General features: G+C 41.2%; 1 protein-coding gene across 2 annotated transcripts in view; it reads right to left on the bottom strand.

Annotated features, from left to right (window-relative positions):
* Positions 1 to 443: 443 nt before the first annotated feature.
* The window catches only part of SLC45A2 (solute carrier family 45 member 2), a 40903-nt gene continuing 20831 nt past the window's right edge, over positions 444 to 20515 (bottom strand). Inside the window, exons 4-7 of one of the 2 annotated variants that reach the window (XM_037799189.1) lie at positions 7466 to 7609; positions 6645 to 6768; positions 3006 to 3214; positions 444 to 668 (exon numbers count right to left, since the gene is read on the bottom strand). In XM_037799189.1, coding sequence (XP_037655117.1) covers positions 444 to 668; positions 3006 to 3214; positions 6645 to 6768; positions 7466 to 7609 — 702 coding nt within the window. The remainder of the gene's footprint in view (positions 669 to 3005; positions 3215 to 6644; positions 6769 to 7465; positions 7610 to 20515) is intronic. The other variant, XM_037799190.1, reaches the window with a different exon arrangement.

Here is a 20515-nt window from a genome sequence, read left to right on the forward strand (position 1 = left end):
AGATGGCCCTCAGATCATATATGGACCCCAGGCTTTTAAAAAAAATCACATCATAGAAGAAATCCAAGCATCATGTGTGGAATCAGTCTGCATCTCAGGTTTCGTGAAGGCCCGAAATGTTCTGCAGAAAGCACACTGCCTCTCCATACACCCGGACAAAGATGCCGTAAGAAAGGCCTGTGTAGATGCTACCAAATGCATTTACCCTTTGCCACCAGAGAATGGAGGCAGGGCCCAGCCTTTCAAAAGACAATACTGCCTGAAATATGGGGACTGGTATGCAGATCACCAGCTGAAAGTGAGGAATGGGCAGAAAACTGCAGCCAAAACACAACACGGGCGTCCAACGAGCAGACCAGAAAAATGCAGAGCTACAGAAAAGATTGATTTCCTGGCAAATGCTTCATGGTGTCTGAGGTTAAGGTCAATGTCTTTTTATTGACCTAATCCACGTATCTAACAAAGAAAGCCACAAAGCAACAGCCGATCAGTGCCACTGCGGAGGCCAAGATCACCACGACGATGACACTCCCAGCTGAGTTGACCAGAAAGCCCAGGCCTCCTCCCACCAGGATCTGAGCCAGCTGCACCATGCAGGTGAGGGCAGCGCAGTCCACACCCTTTCCCCTGGCTCTGCCATCCGGGGCCCCTTCCGGGGTCTGCCGCTTCTGCAAGGGAAGCACAGGAACAGCATTTGATTGACATGGAACTGTCCTTGAGGGCAGGGGTTGGCACACTTTTTCTGAATAAAGCCAGATAGTAAATATTTTGGCTTTGCAAAACTTGAGGTGTTTCTGTTGCAACTACTCAACTCTGCCATTACTGTGCAAAAGCAGCTAGAGACAATACGTGAGTTAGCATGGCTGTGTGACAATAAAACTCTTCTATGGCCACTGAAATCTAAATTTCACATAATTCTCATAAAATAGTCTCCTGTTTTGGATTTTTTCCAACCATTAAAAAATGTAAAAATAATTCTTAGCTCATGGGCTATACAGGTGGTGGGGCTGCATTTTGCCCATGGGCCATAGTTTGCCAACCCCAGCTTTTTGGGGCACCAAGACACTCCATACTGCTCCCAGGGACTATCTAGTCACTTGCCCAAAATTCTTAAATTCCACCATTAACACAAACATGAGGGTCAGATGGTTTATATACATGAAATTATCTCTTTTAGAGGACAATGCAGACAATCTAGTAGAAATATGCCATTCCTTTTCTTCCTTTGTGTTAAAAATTCAACGTTTTTAGAAGATGTTGAAACACAGATATGCCTAGGGGAAGCAATGTAAAAAAAGCAATTGAACCATTCAAAATATGGTTGCTATTTGGTTAACATATTTTGTTAATGTTTGATATTTGGTCTAAATTGGTTAATAACATTGCCAGCTTTGAGATTTCTCTTATGTGCTAGGCCTTCCTTGTATGTGGTTCTTGCTCACACGCTACTTTATTTCATCCTCACCACCTCCCTAGATGGCATATATTATTATCATTATCCCCATGGTAACAACAATAATACTAAGTACTGTTGTTTGAGTCTTTGCCAGGTGTTAGGTAGGCACTGTGCTAAGCACATTATTTGCACTATCTCATTTAATTTAACTTTCCAACCACCAGCAACTCTATAAGTGGATATTAGAGAGCTGATGAGTAAACCAAGGCTGAGAGTTTAAATGACGTTTCCTATGCTAAATAAATAACACATGGTAGAGATTCATATTTGCTTGATTTGCATTAAAAACACTGGAATGATAAGCAAAAAACTAATAAGAGTGGTTACCCATAAGGGACAAGGGGAGATAGAAAAAGGGTGAGCAGGGAGGGGTGCCTAAAAATGAACTAAACATTTTAAGTGGTATTTACATAAATAAATGTATAACATCTCCAATGTCTCACAGCTGCCAAGTGGGGCAGGCAGGATTTGAATCCAGGTTTCCCTGAGTCCAAAGCTTATGTGTTTTTACCTTTGTACCACATAACTCTCTTCTTGGATGTGCAGTCCTTCATAATAACTACTTTTTTGGCAGCAAAACCCCTGTCATGCAATGAAAATTAGCAGCAATGTTTACTGAGGGATGGGGCAAGTCACAACTCCTGTTCGAAAGACTTTAATTCCTTGCCCTGCTGTGTTTGCCAGGTCAAATGATGGAATAGAAGGCCAGAATCACAGTCACATGGACATATGTTCACTGTTTTTGAAGTTTCATGATGTGATGGATTGAACTGGGTGTTATTTCTTCAGCTTTTACATCACTGCTCCAGCTAAGGAAATGTGAGCCTGCTTTCATGGGGAAAAGCCGCACAATTTGATAAGAGGTGGTAATTTTAGAAGAGAAAAAGTCAACTTAGTGTTCCTCTAAGGACAGGTTATGGGCTTATGCTCTAGGTTGACATCCAAGGTGTAGATGGAGAGGCCCCTCTAGGTAGCCCAATGGGGGTGACCACCTGTTATCCCAGCTCTCCTCTCTGCTTCCTGTTTAATCACCAGCACACAGGGTCTCAGTAAACCTGGACTTCCAAGGAAAGTGTTGTCAAAGAATGTCCTGCCCTCAACCAATAACTTCCAGAAATTCCACCATGCACTTCTGAAGTGATTGGGGTTGGAGTAGGGTGGGGTCTTCAGCCCCAGAAATGCTGCAGGTGCACCAGGATAAGCTGTGGATTGGGTGTCAGAAGACTCAGGCTCCCCTTTCTTGGTCTCTGGGTGATTGTAGGAAGGTTTCTCAGCATTGCTGAGCCCCCTTTCCTAATCAGACAAAGTGGGGTAGCAGTACTTGCCCTCCTGCTCAGCAGGTGCACAAGGGTTCAGTGTAGGGAATAGGAGAAGGGTGGGCTGGGGTGGTGGCTGTGCCTTTGCCAGACTGTGGTTATCATCAGTTGGGCACTTCAGTTCTGCTGTCTCAAGATCCTTTATTTTCCAATTCCACTAAATGCATTCCTACCAAATCCCCTCCAGCCTTTGGGTGAATTCAGATATTACCCAGGGCAGAGGTCAGACACACCTCCTCCTCCTCGCGGTGGTACCTGACAATGAGGTTAAAGGGCACGGTGTATAGGGTACTGGACATCACCCCAAATGAGATGCACAGGACCAGGGTGGAGTAGACGTTCGGGAAGAGCCCAATAAATCCTGTCCCAAGGCCAAAGAGCAGAAAACCCATGAAGTAAAGACCCTTTAATCCGACGGAGGATACCAAAGCTTTCTGAGCATCTGTGGGAAGAAAGGGAGAGATTACAGCTGGCAGGGCTTCACAACATTTATCAATTTCAGGCAATCCTTTCTTTTGAAGACTCATATTTTTTTAAGAGACTTCCTGAGTCAGGAACAAAAGGACTTCCTTATCTGTGCTTGGAAACAGCTGGCTTTTGGAATAAGTTTTAAATCCTCTGCATAAAGGAGAGCTTGCAATTTCCTTGCTAGGCAGTTTTTCTTTATCATGGAAGGACCAGGCACAGTTAAGCAGGCAACTGAAAAGCGACAGGATGCAAGAGAGGTGGTGGAAAAGCCTGTCTCGGCTGTCTCACCCTGAGGCAGCAAGACGTAGAAGAAAAATGTGGATTTTTCTGACTCAGAGGGGTCTGCCTAATACTACCAAAATAAAAATAGAGGACTACTTGGCCCCACAGCCCAATGTCAGGAGGAAAAAATTAAAACCACTAGATTTTTCAGAATGATCTGAGTCATCCAGGGTCTCTTAGTCTCCACCTAAATGCATTCTGCATACAGAAGAAGGAGTAAAGGATGTGTGAGTATCTGCACACACTTTCCCTGACTTGCCAGCCCCTCCCAGACTGGTAAAGGGCTCCTTCTCTGAGCTCCGACACCATTCAGCGTCTCCCCATCACTGGCTCCCTCTCTCTCTGTTAACAAGTTCCTTAACTTCTTAAAACCTCAGCTTCCTCATCTAAGAAATGATGATAAAACCTTCCTTTAGGGTTGTTGTCAGGATGAAGTGAGATAAAATATCCATGAAATCATCCAGTCCAATGCCTAAGACATAGGAGACATCCAATTAATGGTGGCGAGTGTTATTTCAATAGACAGAGGTTGTGTTGACAATGGTTGATTCTTAACTTGGTGCCCCTTCCAGGTGGCAAACTTGACTTGCTCACAAATATATTATGGTAGAGCTAATTTTAAAAATTAAATTACATGTTTTAAAACTTTTTATGAAGTTTTCCCCAGTAGTAGGGAAAATCCCTAGAAAATTTTGAGCCTCCTTTTTGAATCAGTTGGTTTTAGTACATTCATTCCTTACCTTTCTCCTACCACCTTCTCCAGGAACACATGAACTGAAGGGATAAATAACAGATACCTGAAATATCTAAAATGCCAAGAATGACATTTTCCATATCTATGCAAATAATTATTGGACTTTCACCACATAGACAAGAAACCTAATCTGTATTACATTTGAAATTAGATGGAACTAGATGCTGTCTCAGGTCATTCTGATGGAAGACAAAGCTCTGGAAATGACAAGAAGGCAACAGTGTTTCTGCTCTTAAATTCATATCATGCCTGGAGGGCAGTTGTCAAGGCTAAGAGTGAAAGCAATATAAAGATAGGTGATGCAGAATATAATCCAAGAGACCCCAGGATCCAAAAGATGCCATCAGTATTCACTAGGGGAATGCTCTTCTCCAAGTTTAGGCCAGCCAAGAAGAAGGTGAGGAAGGGCAAAGAAACATTTGGAAACGTAAGTAAATTCAGCAAATAATGGTTCATTCATGAAGGGAAATCAATAAAATTAAGGGCCAAGCTTGTCTTGCCCTTCAGTGGGTCTGATACCTGGTGCTAGTCATATCATCACACTCTCCTTCTCCTTAGGATTGGCAGGAAATGATTGATTTCAGCACCACCTATGAATAGGTAGTGTTTGATATGAACAATTGGCTACATGCCAGTACTCAGTAATGCTATTCTCATCAAAATAAGTATGCTTGCTGTGCAAAAGGAGCTTGAAAACAAGTGCCTCATCACCTTACCCTAGCCACTCCCCAACTCTTCCAGTAGCAAGATTTCCCCCACCAAGCTCCAGATGGATAGAAATTGTAGATCTGCGCCTGACATTACCTGATGAGTTGAAAATAGAGGGTTACATAGTGTGCTCTGGAATCAAAGAATATGATCTAGTCTGCCTGGGAGGTGGGGGGAGGTTGAGCTGCAGGGGGAAAGAAGTGAAGAATCTTTCACAGTAGTGGTGATATTTGAAAACTTCCTCTGGTAACTTTCTTAATTCATTCATTCTGGGGATGAGGGGAATGGTTTGCTAAAGAAATGTAAGCTTTAACTCACACCGTTTGAATATCATAAATTTAAAACTAATGAATTTTACTGTTTTATGATTATTAGACTCATGCATTCCTTGTATGTTTATATTAAGATCCCTTTTCCAGTTGTGCTGTATTTTGAAGAGGTTTTCTTGAGCTTGAAGCAGATTTTGGGCTGTGCTATGACTAGACGAATGCTTAAAGACCAGAGTAGGGGTCAGTACATATGTCCCTCTTCTACCCCCACAAGAAGTACACTCAACAATGGAGAGAGTGCCCCTGAAAATGGTCTCAGGGATCCTCCCCCTTCTCTTCCCCCTTTCCCACCCTGGGCCATGCCCCTTCTACTCCTGATTAGGAGCAAAATTTCCACTTCAAATGGGGAATCTCATACATTTTAAAGGCTGGACTTTTCACTTAATTCAATGTACACAGAGCTTGGCGATTTTCCCATACACATCAGCAAGCACAAAATGAGCCTGGGTGTCGTGTCCTAGGGTGGCAATAAAGTGGTTTGGATGTATTGGGAAATCGAAGGCAGAAATCCCTTTATTTGCAGCACCCTCACAGCTGAAACGTGGCTAAGTAGGGGGGAGAGCTGAGCACAAACAGCAGCTTTGCAATGACCTTTATGATAATAAAATGGGTTGAACCAGATGATATATTGACAGTTTTGCATGTCAAAACATTTGAAAATCAGAAATTGCATATGCTCACCCAAGATTATTAATAGTTTTTAAGCAATGATGAAAATATATTAGGGAAGTGGAATGAAAGCAAGAATCCATCAGATATGTGATCAAACCACCAGTGGTCAGACCACAGGACACCTGGAGAAGGTAATCAATGGAGAGCACCTTTTTGTGTGCTTGTTCTTACACACACCAATGGTTCTGGTCCTGTCAACTTCCCCTTTCTCCCTGTAGAGTGACGGTGCTAGGTCTTCCTTTCTGGGCACATGGAAAACCACATTTCCCAGCCCCCTGGTGGGGTCATATGATTTGTACTAGCCAATGATATGTGAAAAGTGACATGTGTCACTTCCAAACTGAAGTAGTGAGAAGTCCATCATGATTTTTCAGTCTCTCTTCTCCCACTATGGTGTCCTCTAAAGCCATATCCCCCAAAGATTCTCTCCTTCCCCCCCCCCCCCACCAATACTGCCAACTCAGTCCACCCTAATCCCTAATGCTAACTCTGACCTTAGAAAGGGTTTAAGGAACTTTCAACCAGCTCCCTGGAATTCATCCTCACCCTGGTGACTAACTATGACCTCATGCCCCATGGCGTGAGCATCTGGTTTGTTCCAATGACCTGTTCCTAACCTTGGATTCCTGCAGAAAACACCTTTAGATGGGGATACTTACAAGAGTAGAGTGAGGAAGACACGGAGTTGATGCATAAGCCCCAACATCCAACCTCAACCCCTCTTTCATAGATAAGAAACTCTGTGGAATTGTGTGCACTGTAGGGATCTCCATGGTACACAATCTGAAAGAGAGATGTGGGGCAGTTGAGTCACAAATACAGTGAAGTAGGGACCCCTCCTCATACATTTGGCTTCCCCAGCCCCTGGGAACAACATGAACATGACTGATGAGCCCTTCCTGGGTACAGGGCTCATTCTGCCATGACTAAGTCACCACTGTCATCCTATAAAACCTCTGCTCATGAACATTCAGGAAGACCAAATGTCTATCGTATCATCTAGACAACACTTCCCTGGGTCTTTAACACCCTTTCCTCTACCCTACATCTGGCCCCACACGAGACAGGGAACCCTGTCGCCCATCTTCTGTTACAGATAACAAGCTTCTGAGTCATCTCCACACATGCCATTCCTATTCTTACCTGGAATGTCTTCTCCTTTTCCTCTAGCTCTCCAATTCCTACTTACCCTTCAAGGCCCATATCAACTGCACTTCCTTTATTAAGCCTGCCATGACTTTTACAGCTCACATCAATTTTTCCCTATTTGTTGTATTTGATGAAGTGCTGGTAGGCTTCATACTTGTCCAGGGTGTAGTAGTCACCCCTAGAACCTGACTCTAAGTCAGTTCCTTAAATGTACTCATTCCTACACTCTTGCTGCTTCCATTATAGAACATAGCCCATATGAAACTCAATAGGTGCTGATCAAGAGATTGATGTGTGAGTCAATGAGCATATGTACAGATGTGTGGGATACCTGGCCCATGAAATCCGTGAAGAAGAGCATGTTGGACAGGAATGCAGTCCATCCAATGAGGTGGCTGATACAAAGGCAGCGATAGTGGGGAGGCATGCCCACCAGCGCCCTCAGCAGTGACTTCATTGTCATTGCCCTCTGAGTCTGGAATAGAACAGGAAACAGAATTGTGACCTTCCAAGCAGATTCCCAGTAGCTGCAGAAGCCAGAATACACACTGTGCTATGTATATATGTTAGATGCCCATAATATGGGGTCACTCTTTGTGGGTATGGGATCTAAGTCTCTATGGCGTGACCTCATAGGAGGTGTGCGGTTATGTGTGGACACTTAGCAATCTCAGGTCTAGAATGGTGCTTTGGTGACATAAGGAAGAAGGGACTGGAGATCGTGCTTTGGACTAAGATTTAAGGGGTATCTGGCTTCCAATCTTTGAATGACAGACCACTGCACAAGGACATGTGCCACAGATCTAAACCAGCCCTTAGATAATTAAATTTCTTAAATTTCTTGCCTCTGAGAGTGTGGTAGGCTGATGGCCCAAATGATCCCTGTCCTCTGGTGTTACTATCATGATTATACTACATGGAAAATTGGATTTTGCAGATTTGATTAAGGTTACTAATCAGTTGACTTTGAGTTAATCAAAAGGGAGATTACTGAGGTAAGACTAGCCTAATAATATGAACCCTTTACAAGCAGAAAGTTTTCTCCAGCTGGTAACAGAAGGGGGGGCAGTGTCAGAGAGATCTGAAGCACAAAAAGGATTCAATGTGCCATTGCTGGATTTAAAGATGTGGGAGGCCCCATCATAGGGACCTGAGAGTGGCCTCTAGGTGCTGAGAGTGACTCATTCAGCAAGGAAACAGGGACCTCAGTCCTACAACCATGAGGAACTAGATTCTGACAACAACCTGAATGAGCTTGGAAGTGGAATCTTCCCAGGTCTTCTAGATGGGATTGCAGTTCCCCTGACACCTTGATTTCAGCCTTGTGAGACTTTAAGCAGTACACTCAGCTTTGCTCACCAGACTTCTGAGATTTAATAGATGGGTATTATTTTAAGCTGCTAAGCTTTTGATACTTTGTCATGTAGCAATTGAAAGCTCCAGAGGGTTTCTTGGTGCCCTGCTTTTGGCCTTGTGCCTCCTCCCAAGTCATTAGGCTGGATGCTGCCATTAAGTGACCCATATAAATAAGCCTTTTTAGTCCAAAGTAAGAACCATGTAAAACCACAAAAATAAATAAGGAATGAATACATAAGTCCCAAATTCTCTACTTGACTTGAATCATGTTAAAACTAGATTTTAACTACAATTTTTCAGTTACAGGAAACTTGACAGAATGGGAAACTTTGAGTAATTGGCACAACTGCTTTGAAGCACAAAGAATGAAACAGTCTTTAATATATTGTCATATAAGAGAAGAAAGGAACCTCAGGAACATGAGTAATCATCTGCCCTGAAGACCCTGAGATTATAAACATAACCATGGTATGGCGATGTTCTTTCTCATCAGATTTTTATTTATTCTGAATCCTGGTTAGATTTTATATTATGCTCTCCTGAGATTTTCTATTTAACTTATAGCAATTTCTTTGTAACTCTTAATCTTAAATGATGTGTTTTACCTCTTTGTTGTGGAAAACCATACTAGTAAGTTATACAAATTTGTTGTACAAGTTGATTTTTTAATTCATCAATCTTGTAGTATTTAGCCTATTGACCTTGACTATACAAATTTTATTCTACTTAGCTGGTATTAAAAATATATAGACATTCCTTGGAGTTGGGAAAAATATCTGTTTACTGCACATAAAAGAGTGTTCAAAATAAGTAATGATTATAGCAGAAACATAATGCAGAATTACTACTTTTTCCATGACCACAGGAAGAAGCAACTAAAGATAAAGATCAAGGAACAAAACTAAGTAATGTAACTCAACTTTCCCTCCTCTCTCTCTCTCTCCAAAAATGCACATTAAAAAAGTGAATCTGGAGTTCCAGAAGATGGCGGCATAGAGAGGAGTGAAAACTAGTTAGTTCCCCTGGAACAACTAATAAACAACCAGGAACAATTAGTAAATAATCTGGAATAACTGCGGGGGGACAAACATGACTGCCCACTCATCATACACCAACCTGAATTGGGAGGAATGCCCGAGATCACAGCATAAAATTTGTAAGTAAAAACTACAGACTGAGCAGAAAGCCCCCTCCCCCCACAGCCAGAACTGGAAAGCCTCATGGTGCTAGAGACCAGCACTCTCCAAGCAAGCAAATATAGCTCAGCTGAGCTCCAACTGGGGTTTCAATTAACAAGCGTGGACTGCTCAATACAAGCTACAAATCCTCAACAAGCAGACAGAGGCTTTTGGTGATGACTGACCTTGGAGAGCCAGAGGACCTCTCTGGGAGGGTGGAGGAGCCCAGAGGACTGGGTGCTGTCTCTGGCTGGTGGGTGAAACTGAGGGTGGCTGTGAACTGGCCCTGGAAGAGGGATTTCTGTCCCTTTTTTGGCTCAGTAGAGAAAGCCTCAGCCATTTTCAGTTCCCAGTGCTCTGACCCAGACAAGGGTGGAGATAGCACAGAGACTATTCAAATGTTAATGACCTCTTCTTAGGGGATGTATCTTCCCTAAGAGGAAAGAATTGGTGTCAAGCTCTACTACCCACTTTCCATTCAGAACTAGACCACAGAGCCTGGGGGAAAACAGCCATGGGCCACACCTCCTTACACCAGTCTGGAGCTACAGGCAGACAAGCACCACCTGCTGGGCAGAAAAAAAACAGTGACTTGAGGCCTCATGGGGTGTATCAATCTAAGACAACCTCAGGGAAACAGATTGCCGCCTTCTAGACCTGAGCCCATTCAGGTCTGGGAAAACCTGATTGGGGTAACCAAGGAAACCAGATGCTGAGACAACATAAAACTACAACATAAACTAAGAAAAACAGAGTTATGGCCCAGTCAAAGGAACAAACTTACACTTCAACTGAGATACAGGAATTTAAACAACTAATGCTAAATCAATTCAAAAAGTTTAGGGAGGATGTGGCAAAAGAGATGAAGCATATAATGAAAAAACTGGGTTACATAAGGTAGAAATCAAAAGTTCAAACAAAAAAAAAACTGGCAAATTCTATGGAAATGAAAGGCACAACACCAGAGATGAAAGACATAATGGATACATACAGCAGCAGATCACAAGAGGCAAAAGAAAACACTCAGGAACTGGAGAACAAGACACCTGAAAGCCTACACACAAAAGAACAGATAGAAAAAAGAATGGAAAATTATGAGCAACATCTTTGGGAACTAAATGACTATATAAAATACAGGAATGTATGTGTCATGGGTGTCCCAGAAGGAGAAGAGAAGGTGAAAGGGACAGAAGCAATAATAGAGGAAGTAATCAATGAAAATTTCCCATCTCTTATGAAAGACATAATATTACAGATCCAAGAAGTGCAGCATACCCCAAACAGAATAGATCTGAATAGGCCTACACCAAGACACTTCCTAATCAGATTATCAAACATCAAAGATAAAGAGAATCCTGAATGCAGCAAGAGAAAAGCAACCCATCACATACAAAGGAAGCTGGATAAGACTATGTGCAGATTTCTCAATAGAGACCATGGAGGCAAGAAGGAAGTGGGGTGATATATTTGAGATACTGAAAGAGAAAAACCACCAACCAACAATCCTATATCCAGCAAAACTGTCCTTCAAATATAAGAGAGAGCTGAAAATATTTTCTGACAATGACAGAGTTTGTGAACAAGATACATGCTCTACAGGAAACACTAAAGGGAGTGCTACAGACTGAAAGGAAAAGACAGGAGTGAGAGGTTTGGACCAAAATTTGGGGAGATAGTAACACAGCAATGTGTGTATACTGAACAAAGGTGACTGTGAGTATGGTTAAAGGAGGAAGGTTAGGAGCATGTAGGACACCAGAAGGAAAGAGGAAAGATAGAGACTGGTACTCTATAACTCAGTGAAACCTAGGGTGCTCAATGATTGTGACAAAAGGTACAAATATGTTTTACATGAGGTAGAAGAAATGAATGTCAACATTGCAGGGTGTTAAAAATAGGGTGGTGTGCCAGTTTGAATATATTGTGTCCCCCAAACGCCATTATCTTTGTTGTAATCTTGTGTGGGCAGATGTTATCAGTGTTGATTAGATTGTAATTCTTTTGAGTGTTTCTTTGGAGATGCTCCCCACCCAGCTGTGGGTGATGACTCTGATTAGATAATTTCCATGGAGGTGTTGCTCCACCCATTTGGGGTGGGTCTAAGTTGAGTCATTGGAGTCATATAAATGAGCTGATGGATAGGGGGAACTCAGTGCAGCTGTGAGTGACATTTTGAAGTACAGTTGTGAGTGACATTTTGAAGAGGAGCTACAGCCAAGAGGGACACTTTGAAGAAAGCACAGGAGCTGCAGATGAGAGACAGTTTGAAGACAGCCATTGAAAGCAGACTCTTGCTCCGAGAAGCTGAGAGAAGACAAATATCCCAAGTGCAACTAAGAGTGACATTTTTGAGGAACTGCAGCCTAGAGAGGAACATCCCGGGAGAAAGCCATTTTGAAACCAGAACTTTGGAGCAGACACCAGCCACATGCCTTCCCAGCTAATAGAGGTTTTCCGGACACCATTGGCCATCCTCCGGTGAAGGTAGCTGATTGCTGCTGTGTTACCTTGGACACTTTATGGCCTTAAGACTGTAAATGTGTAACCAAATAAACCCCCTTTATAAAAGCCAGTCCTTTTCTGGTGTTTTGCATTCTGGCAGCATTAGCAAACTAGAACGGTGGGATGGGGGGAAAAACAATCAGTGCAAACTAGAGACTATAATTAACTGAAACATTGTATTATACTACCTTTAATATAACAAAGGCAATATAACAAAGCTAAATGCATATGGGGCGGCATGGGAAAAGGGTAGGGGACTTTTGGCATTGGTGAGGTTGTCTGACTCTTCATCCTACTTTAGTTTAATGCTATCTTTCCTTTTGGTGCTATCTAGCTGTTTGTGTGTGTGTGTGTGTGTTTCTCTCTTTTTTTCTTTCTCTTTTGTCTCTCTACCTTCTTTGCCTCTTCCTCCTTCTTTGTGGAAGAAACGGAGATGTCCTTCTATAGATAGTGGTGCTGGTGGTGAATACACAAATATGTGACTATACAGGGAACCATTGATTGTTTACTTAGGACAGAATGTATGGTGTCTGAACAAAACCATCTTAAAAAATGGGTTGATGAAGAAAACTTGAGGGCACTATATGGAGTGAAATAAGACAGACACATAAGGACAAATATTGCAGGGTCTCACTGATATGAACTAGTTATAATATGTAAACACATAGACATGAAATATAGTTACCAGGATATAGAATGAGACTAAAGAACAGGGACTGGTTGCTTATTATGAGCAGAATGTTCAACTAGGGTGAACTTAAACGTTTGGAAGTAGACAGAGGTGATGGTAGCACATTGTGAGAATGACAGTGCTGAATGGTGTATGAATATGGTGGAAAGGGTAAATTCAGGGTTATGTATGTTACCAGAAGGAACTTTGGAGGTTAAGAGATGGGAATGTATAAAACAGTGAATCTTGTGGTGGACAATGTCCGTGATTAACTGTACAAATATTAGAAATCTCTCTCATGTACTAGAACAAATGTATGACACTGTAACTAGAAGTTAATAATAGAGGGGCATATAGGAAAAAAGTATACCTATTGCAAACTATATACTACAGCTAGTAGTATTTTAACATTCTTTCATGAACAGTAACAAATGTAATACACCAATACTATGAATCAATAATGGAGGGGGGGTGGTTAGGGGTATGGAAGGATTTGAGTTTCCTTTTTTTGTCTTTATTTCTTTTCTGGAGTAATGAAAATGTTCTAAAAATTAAAAAAAAATAATTGTGATGACGGATGCACATCTGTATGATGGTACCTTGGACAATTGATTGTACACTTTGGATCTTTGGATAATTGTATGGTATGTGAACAATCTCAATAAAAAGAACTATCAAAAAAAAGTGTATCTGGAGGAAGACAGAAGATGGCAGCATAGAGGAGAGTCGAAGCTACTTTGTCCCCCTGGAACAAACAAATAAACAACCAGGAACAACTAGCAAATAATCTGGAATAACTGCTGGGGGACAAACATGACTGTCCACATATCATGCACCAACCTGGATAGGGAGGAATGCCTGAGATTGTAGCATAAAATCTGTAAGTAAAAACCGTGGACCTGAGCTGTAAGCCCTTCCCTCACAGCAGCCCAAACTGCGAAGCCTCACTGTGCTAGAGAGCAGCATGCTCTGAACAAGTGAATATATCTCAGCCCAGCTCCAACTGAGGTTTTAATTAACAATTGTTGACTGCTCAATACAAGCTATGAATCCCCAACAAGCAGACAGAGGCTTTTGGTGATGACTGACCTTGGAGAGCCAGAGGACCTCTCTGAGAGGGATGGGGAGCCCAGAGGACCAGGTGCTATCTCTGGCCAATGGGTGAAACTGAGGGTGGCTGTGGACCTTTTCCAGCTCAGTCGAGAAAGTCTCAGCCATTTTCAGTTCCCAGTGCTATGACCCAAACAAGGGTGTAGAGAGCAGAGTCAGAGAGACTATTTGAAGGCAAATGCTATCTCCCCAAGGGGTTTATCTTCCCTATGAGGAAAGAGCTGGGGCCCAGCTCCATTACCCACCTTCCATTCAGAACCAGACCCCAGAGCCTGGGGGAAAACAGCCACAGGCCACACCTCCTTACACCAGTCTGGAGTGACAGGCTGACAGGCACCACCTGCTGGGCAGAAAAGCACAGTGGCTTGAAGCCTCAAAGGGTGTATCAATCTTCTAAGACACACCCTGAGGGAGACCTGACACTATTGCCTCCTTCTGAACCTGAGCCCATTCTGATCTGGGAAAACTTGATTGGGGTAACCAAGGAAACCTAATGCCTAGACAACAGAAAACTACAACTTACACTAAGAAAAACGAAGTCATGTCCCAGTCAAAGGAACAAACTTACACTTCAACTGAGATACAGGAATTTAAACAACTAATACTAAATCAATTCAAAAAGTTTAGGGAAGATATGGCAAAAGAAATGAAGCATATAATGAAAACACTGGGCATAATAAGGTAGAAATTGAAAGTTCAAAAAACCAGCTGGCAGAATATATGGAAATGAAAGGCACAACACAAGAGATGAAAGGCACAGTGGAGACATACAGCAGCAGATCTCAAGAGGCAGAAGAAAACACTCAAGAACTGGAGAACAACACACCTGAAAGCCTATACACAAAAGAACAGATAGAAAAAAGAATGGAAAAATATGAGCAACATCTCTGGGAATTGAATGATAACACAAAATGCAGGAATGTGCATGTCATGGGTGTCCCAGAAGGAGAAGAGAAAGGGAAAGGAGCAGAAGCAATAATAGAGGAAGTAATCAATGAAAATTTCCCATCTCTTATGAAAGACATAAAATTACAGATCCAAGAAGCACAGCGTACCCAAACAGAATAGATCTGAATAGGTCTACACCAAGACACTTCATAATCAGATTGTCAAACGTGAAAGATAAAGAGAGAATCCTGAATGCAGCAAGAGAAAAGCAATCCATCACATACAAAGGAAGCTTGATAAGACTATGTGTGGATTTCTCAACAGAGACCATGGAGGCAAGAAGGAAGTGGGGTGATATATTTGAGATACTGAAAGAGAAAAACCACCAACCAACAATCCTATATTTGGCAAAACCGTCCTTCAAATATGTGGGAGAGCTTAAAATATTCTCTGATAATAGACAATGAGAGAGTTTGTGAACGAGATACCTGCTTCACAGGAAACACTAAAGGGAGCACTACAGACTGAAAAGAAAAGACAGGAGTGAGAAGTTTGGAACAGTTTTGGGAGATAGTAGCACAGCAATGTAAGTACGCTGAACAAAGATGACTGTGAGTATGGTTGAAAGAGCAAGGTTAGGAGCATGTGGGACACCAGAAGGAAAGAGGAAAGATAAAGACTAGGTCTGTATAACTCAGTGAAACCTAGGTACAAATATGTTTTTACATGAGGTAGAACAAATGAATGTCAACATTGCAAGTTGTTAAAAATAGGGTGGGATTGGGGGGAAAATACAATCAATGCAAACTAGAGACTATAATTAACCGAAACATTGTATTATGCTTCCTTTAATATTTAGCAATATACCAAAGCTAAATGCATATTGGGGGGGGGGGCATAGGGTAGGGGTATAGGACTTTTGGCATTGGGGATGTTGTCTGACTCTTTTTCTACTTTGGTTTAATGCTATTTTTCCTTTTGTTGCCCCTAGCTGTCATGTTTTTTTTTTTTTTTTTTCCTGTTTCTTTTTTTTTCTTTTGTCTCTCTACCTTCTTTGACTCTTCCTCCTTCTTTGTGGAAGAAATGGAGATGTCCTTATATAGATAGTGGTGATTGTGGTGAATACATAAATACGTGACTATGCAGGGAACCATTGATTATTTACTCACGACAGAATGTATGATGTGTGTAGAAAACTGTTGTAAAAAAATGGGTTGTTGAAGAAACCTTGAGGGCACTATATATGGAGTGAAATAAGTCAGACACATAAGGACAAATATTGCAGGGTCTCACTGATATGAACAAGTGGTAATATGTAAACTCATAGACATGAAATAAAAGTTATAGGATATAGAACGGGGCTAAAGAATGGGGAGCAGTTGCTTAACAGAGCAGAATGTACAACTAGGGTGAACTTACAAGTTTGGAAGTGGACAGAGGTGATGGTAGCACATTGTGAGAATGACTAACAGTGCTGAATGGTCTGTGAATGGGGTGGAAAGTGTAAGCTCTGAGTCACGTATGTCACCAGAAGGAAAGTTGGAGGTTAAAAGATGGGAATTTATAAAGTAGTTAGTCTTGTGGTGGACAATGTCTGTGATTAACTGTACAAATATTAGAAATCTCTCTCATGAACTAGAACAAATGTATGACACTATAACTAGAAGTTAATAATAGAAGGGCATATAGGAAAAAATATATACCTATTGCAGACTATATACTACAATTAGTAATATTTTAACATTTTTCATCAGCAGTAACAAACGTACTATGCCAATACTATGAATCAATAATGGAGGGGGGTGGTTAGGGGTATGGGAGGATTTGAGTTTCCCTTTTTTTGTCTTTATTTCTTTTCTGGAGTAATGAAAATGTTCTAAAAATTGAAAGAAAAATTAATTGTGGTGATGGATGCACAGCTGTATGATGGTATCATGGGCAATTGATTACACACTTTGAATCTTTAGATAATTGCATGGTTTGTGAACAATCTCAATAAAAAAAATACAAAAAAATAATGAATCTGGCCAGCAAGCATTCAGTTTCATTGTAAATATTGTTTCTGCCTTGCACATAACTTTCAGCCTGCTTTCATTGTTAACCTAATTTTTCCTTTCCTCCAAAAATAAATACAGACTTCCAGATTGTGCCTAATATTTCAGTAGAAGCCAGGAATGTAAACAATCAAAGCCTCTCTGGGTATTTGAACTCAGACTGAAACCTCCTCTAAAGCCACATCAGCTGGCATTTTATCCCTGACCCACCAATTCCCTTCATAAAGCTCTTTAAATGGTTTTAAGCCCCTTTGCGTTGCATTACTGTAAGTATTGTGCACCAATGTCAGCTGAAGATTGGGGTGGTGATGGATGTATAAGTTATGAAAGTACAGAGCCATCAGGGAGAGGAAGAGTATCTCAAATGTACACTCAAAAGAACACTAAATGTTAAAGGAGGGAATTAATGGTGTAGAGGAATTGAAGGTGGATTTTTGGGGATCCATTTTGAACCCTGAATAATTCAGGCCTCTTGCCATTAAAAACAAAGTCACAGTTCTCAAATTGCACAGCCACCCTCATTTTGGAAAGTAACGATTCTTCACGGTGGCCCAGGCCCTCGCCTGATAGGATGTAGACACATTGCTGAGCTAGAGGCCTCCCAAGAGGCAGATTTGGAATAGTAGTGTCCATGGTTGGCTTTGGGCCTAAGATACGTTGTTCTGTTTCTTTGTTTTTTTGTTTTGCTTTTTTAAACGAATAATTAAACCATTCAGAGCCTACAGTGTTACGTATGTGGTGCATACTGGAAACCTAGTTGTATTGCTGCGCATGATGAAATTATTTTCTTGTTAGCATGGAGGGATTTATGTTTTTCAAGAGGCTTCTACCTACTTGATTTCACTGGATCTTCACAACAGCCTGTGAGTGGGATGAGGCAGGCCCTGGGCCGTGTGATGATCTGGTGGCCTGTGCTGGGGTGACTGAGTCCAAGAAGCAGTGATGACATATCAGGATAACATCTACTTATCTTTAGTAAAACTCAGACTTATTTTGTTCCTTAACCCATGACATTATTTTTTTCTTATTCTCAAAGTAATACTTGTTCATGATAGAAACTTTTGATACAGTAAAGGGTTAAAAAAAAATTAAAACCACTGGTTAGCTTATCACCCTAAAAAAAACAACTTCAATTCATATTGTGGGTATAGTTCCTTCTGATTTCTTCTCTATATATGTGTAACTTTTTCCAAAATTGGAGATCATTTTAGGTACATGTGTTTTACATAATGTATCACAATGTAAATAAATCTTTGAAAGCACACCCATCTTTTAATGATTACACAGGTTCTGTTGTATGGGGAGCCTGTGCGGCCTTGCAGAATTGCACCACAAGGGAGTTCCAGGCTAACTAGTAGTCATAGGACCAGAATTCTGATTCAAGTGTGGGTGTTCTCTCAAAGACGCCTGGTGTAGGGAAAGGTGGGTAGTCAGGTCTCAGAACTATTCTCATATTTTCTGTATCTGCAGATGAATCAAGATAAAATGAAGGCTTCCTCTTAGTCCTTCCTAGTGCTCTTCTGGGCATGGAAAACACCACCCTCATCCTAGAATAGGAGCTAGCAGTGGAATCAGATGAATTAAAGACTATTCTCTTCCAGTTATTCTCTCATCAGGGTGGCACGGTGGAAGGCAGGTCGGCACTCTGTGGAAACTCCAATCCAAGGTGGCCACGTTCCTACAATGAGGCCTCCCTTGGACAGACCATACGTAGGGAGCATCTTGTAAATCCAAACATCAGCAATACTGAACTTTACTTTTGCATTAATTTTGAAAGAATGCTAAGCAATTAATAGAACAAACAATACTTGAGGGAGAACTAATCTTGAGAAAACTATTTACAGATTTGTAAAACTAGCTGCTAAGATTCATTGTTTTTTTATACACATAATTGAATAAATGCAAATGAGATTTTCAACTGAAGATAAGTACCGAAAGTATTTACTTGATATATCAAGCAAATACTTTGGAAAGGAAGAACGGTTCTCAAACTTTACAAACCACTTAGCTATGTAGTATTCTAGATTAGAGCCTGGAACAGAAAAAGGTCATTGGTGGAAAATGCTGATGAAATCAAAATAAGTCTTCTATTTAGTTAATAGTACTATACCAATATTAATTTCTTAGTTTTGACAAACATACCATACATTTGTAAGATGTTATTAGGGGCATCTGATGAAAGGCAGACAGGGAACTCAACTTTTTTTTTTTTGCTATTTTTTTTATAAATTTAAATTATTCAAAAATTAAAAGTTTATTAAAAATAAAAAAAAAAGTCATCACACTTTGCTAGACTCTAACTCTGTAGGGGAAGGGACAGAATGTGTCTTGTTCACTATGGTCTTCCAATGCTCAGCACTGCATTTGGTGGGAAGTAGGATCTCAATTAATAGTTGTTGAATGAATAAAGGAATGAATCATGTACAGTGTGGCTTGTTCTGATGAGTATTATTGTTTACCCAAAGAAGTTCCAGCAGGATCCATACTTCACCTGGACACCATCATTTTTGCTGCATTCATTCAACAAACAACTAATGGAACAAACATTTGTTGCCAGCTTCCCATATGGCAGACATGTGATAGGCAAATGTTAGGAATGGGGAAGTGGACCAGCAGCTACATCTATCCTCAGGGACTCCCCTACCCATCTGGTGGGGAAAAGACAGACAATTAGCACAGAGGCACAGAATGTGAATTAGCTCCAAATGAGGATATTACATGGGACAAAAAGGGGAGCCTCTGGATTGGGGGGACTGGTAAGTCATTATAGAGTCTTCACAAATAAGGCAGGATTCCCCAAGAGTGCAAGACAGGGGCGGGCATGATGATAATAAAATTGCATTCATTTAAAAATATGTAGTAATTTATTTCCCATTCTTTTTAATTATTAAAAATGCACTCCCCAAATCCTGTCTGCCACAGTGCACTAAACTTGCCTAGATTTTAATTCTAAATTTGTGATGCTTTATAAAAGAAAACAGACTTATGTGATGAATTGTAAATCTATTTACCTATTATTTGTTAATCACTAGGTTAGGTGTTTTCACCTCCAAATTGTGTTTAATTCTTAGAACTCTTCTATAAGGGAGAATGTATTATTGTCCGTTTAGACAGTAATGGATAAAATAAACTGAGATCAGCTGGGTTAATTTATAGATTGTTACACAGCTACTAGGATGAGGAGCTAATGAGTTGTCAGAGACTAACAATTGGTCCCAATGCCTGTTCTCCCTTTCTTATGAGTACTAGAAGCTTCAGTTGGGTGTATGGCTTCCAACTCATGACAGTACTCCCCATTCTCCTTGCAGCTTGGTGTGGCTGTGTGACTGCATTCTGGCCGATGGTAGGTAAGCAGAGTTTGAGGCGCGTCCTTTCCTTTCTTCCTTCCTGCTGGCTGAAATGTGGACTTTGTGGTGATAACTGAAGAAGCCATCCTGGAGTTCAAGATGCAGGCTGCATGTTCAAAATTCAGAACAACAAAACAGGGAAAACCACAGAAGGGGCTGTGGGCTCCTTGTGGAATCACTAAGACAGTTCTGACCTATTCATCTGGACCTTTACAGCAGAGAGAAATAAACTTATAGCTCGTATAAGCCATTGTTATTTTGGGTCTCCTATATCCT

This window comes from Choloepus didactylus, chromosome 11, assembly GCF_015220235.1.
Source record: "Choloepus didactylus isolate mChoDid1 chromosome 11, mChoDid1.pri, whole genome shotgun sequence".
Taxonomy (NCBI): Eukaryota; Metazoa; Chordata; class Mammalia; order Pilosa; family Megalonychidae; genus Choloepus; species Choloepus didactylus.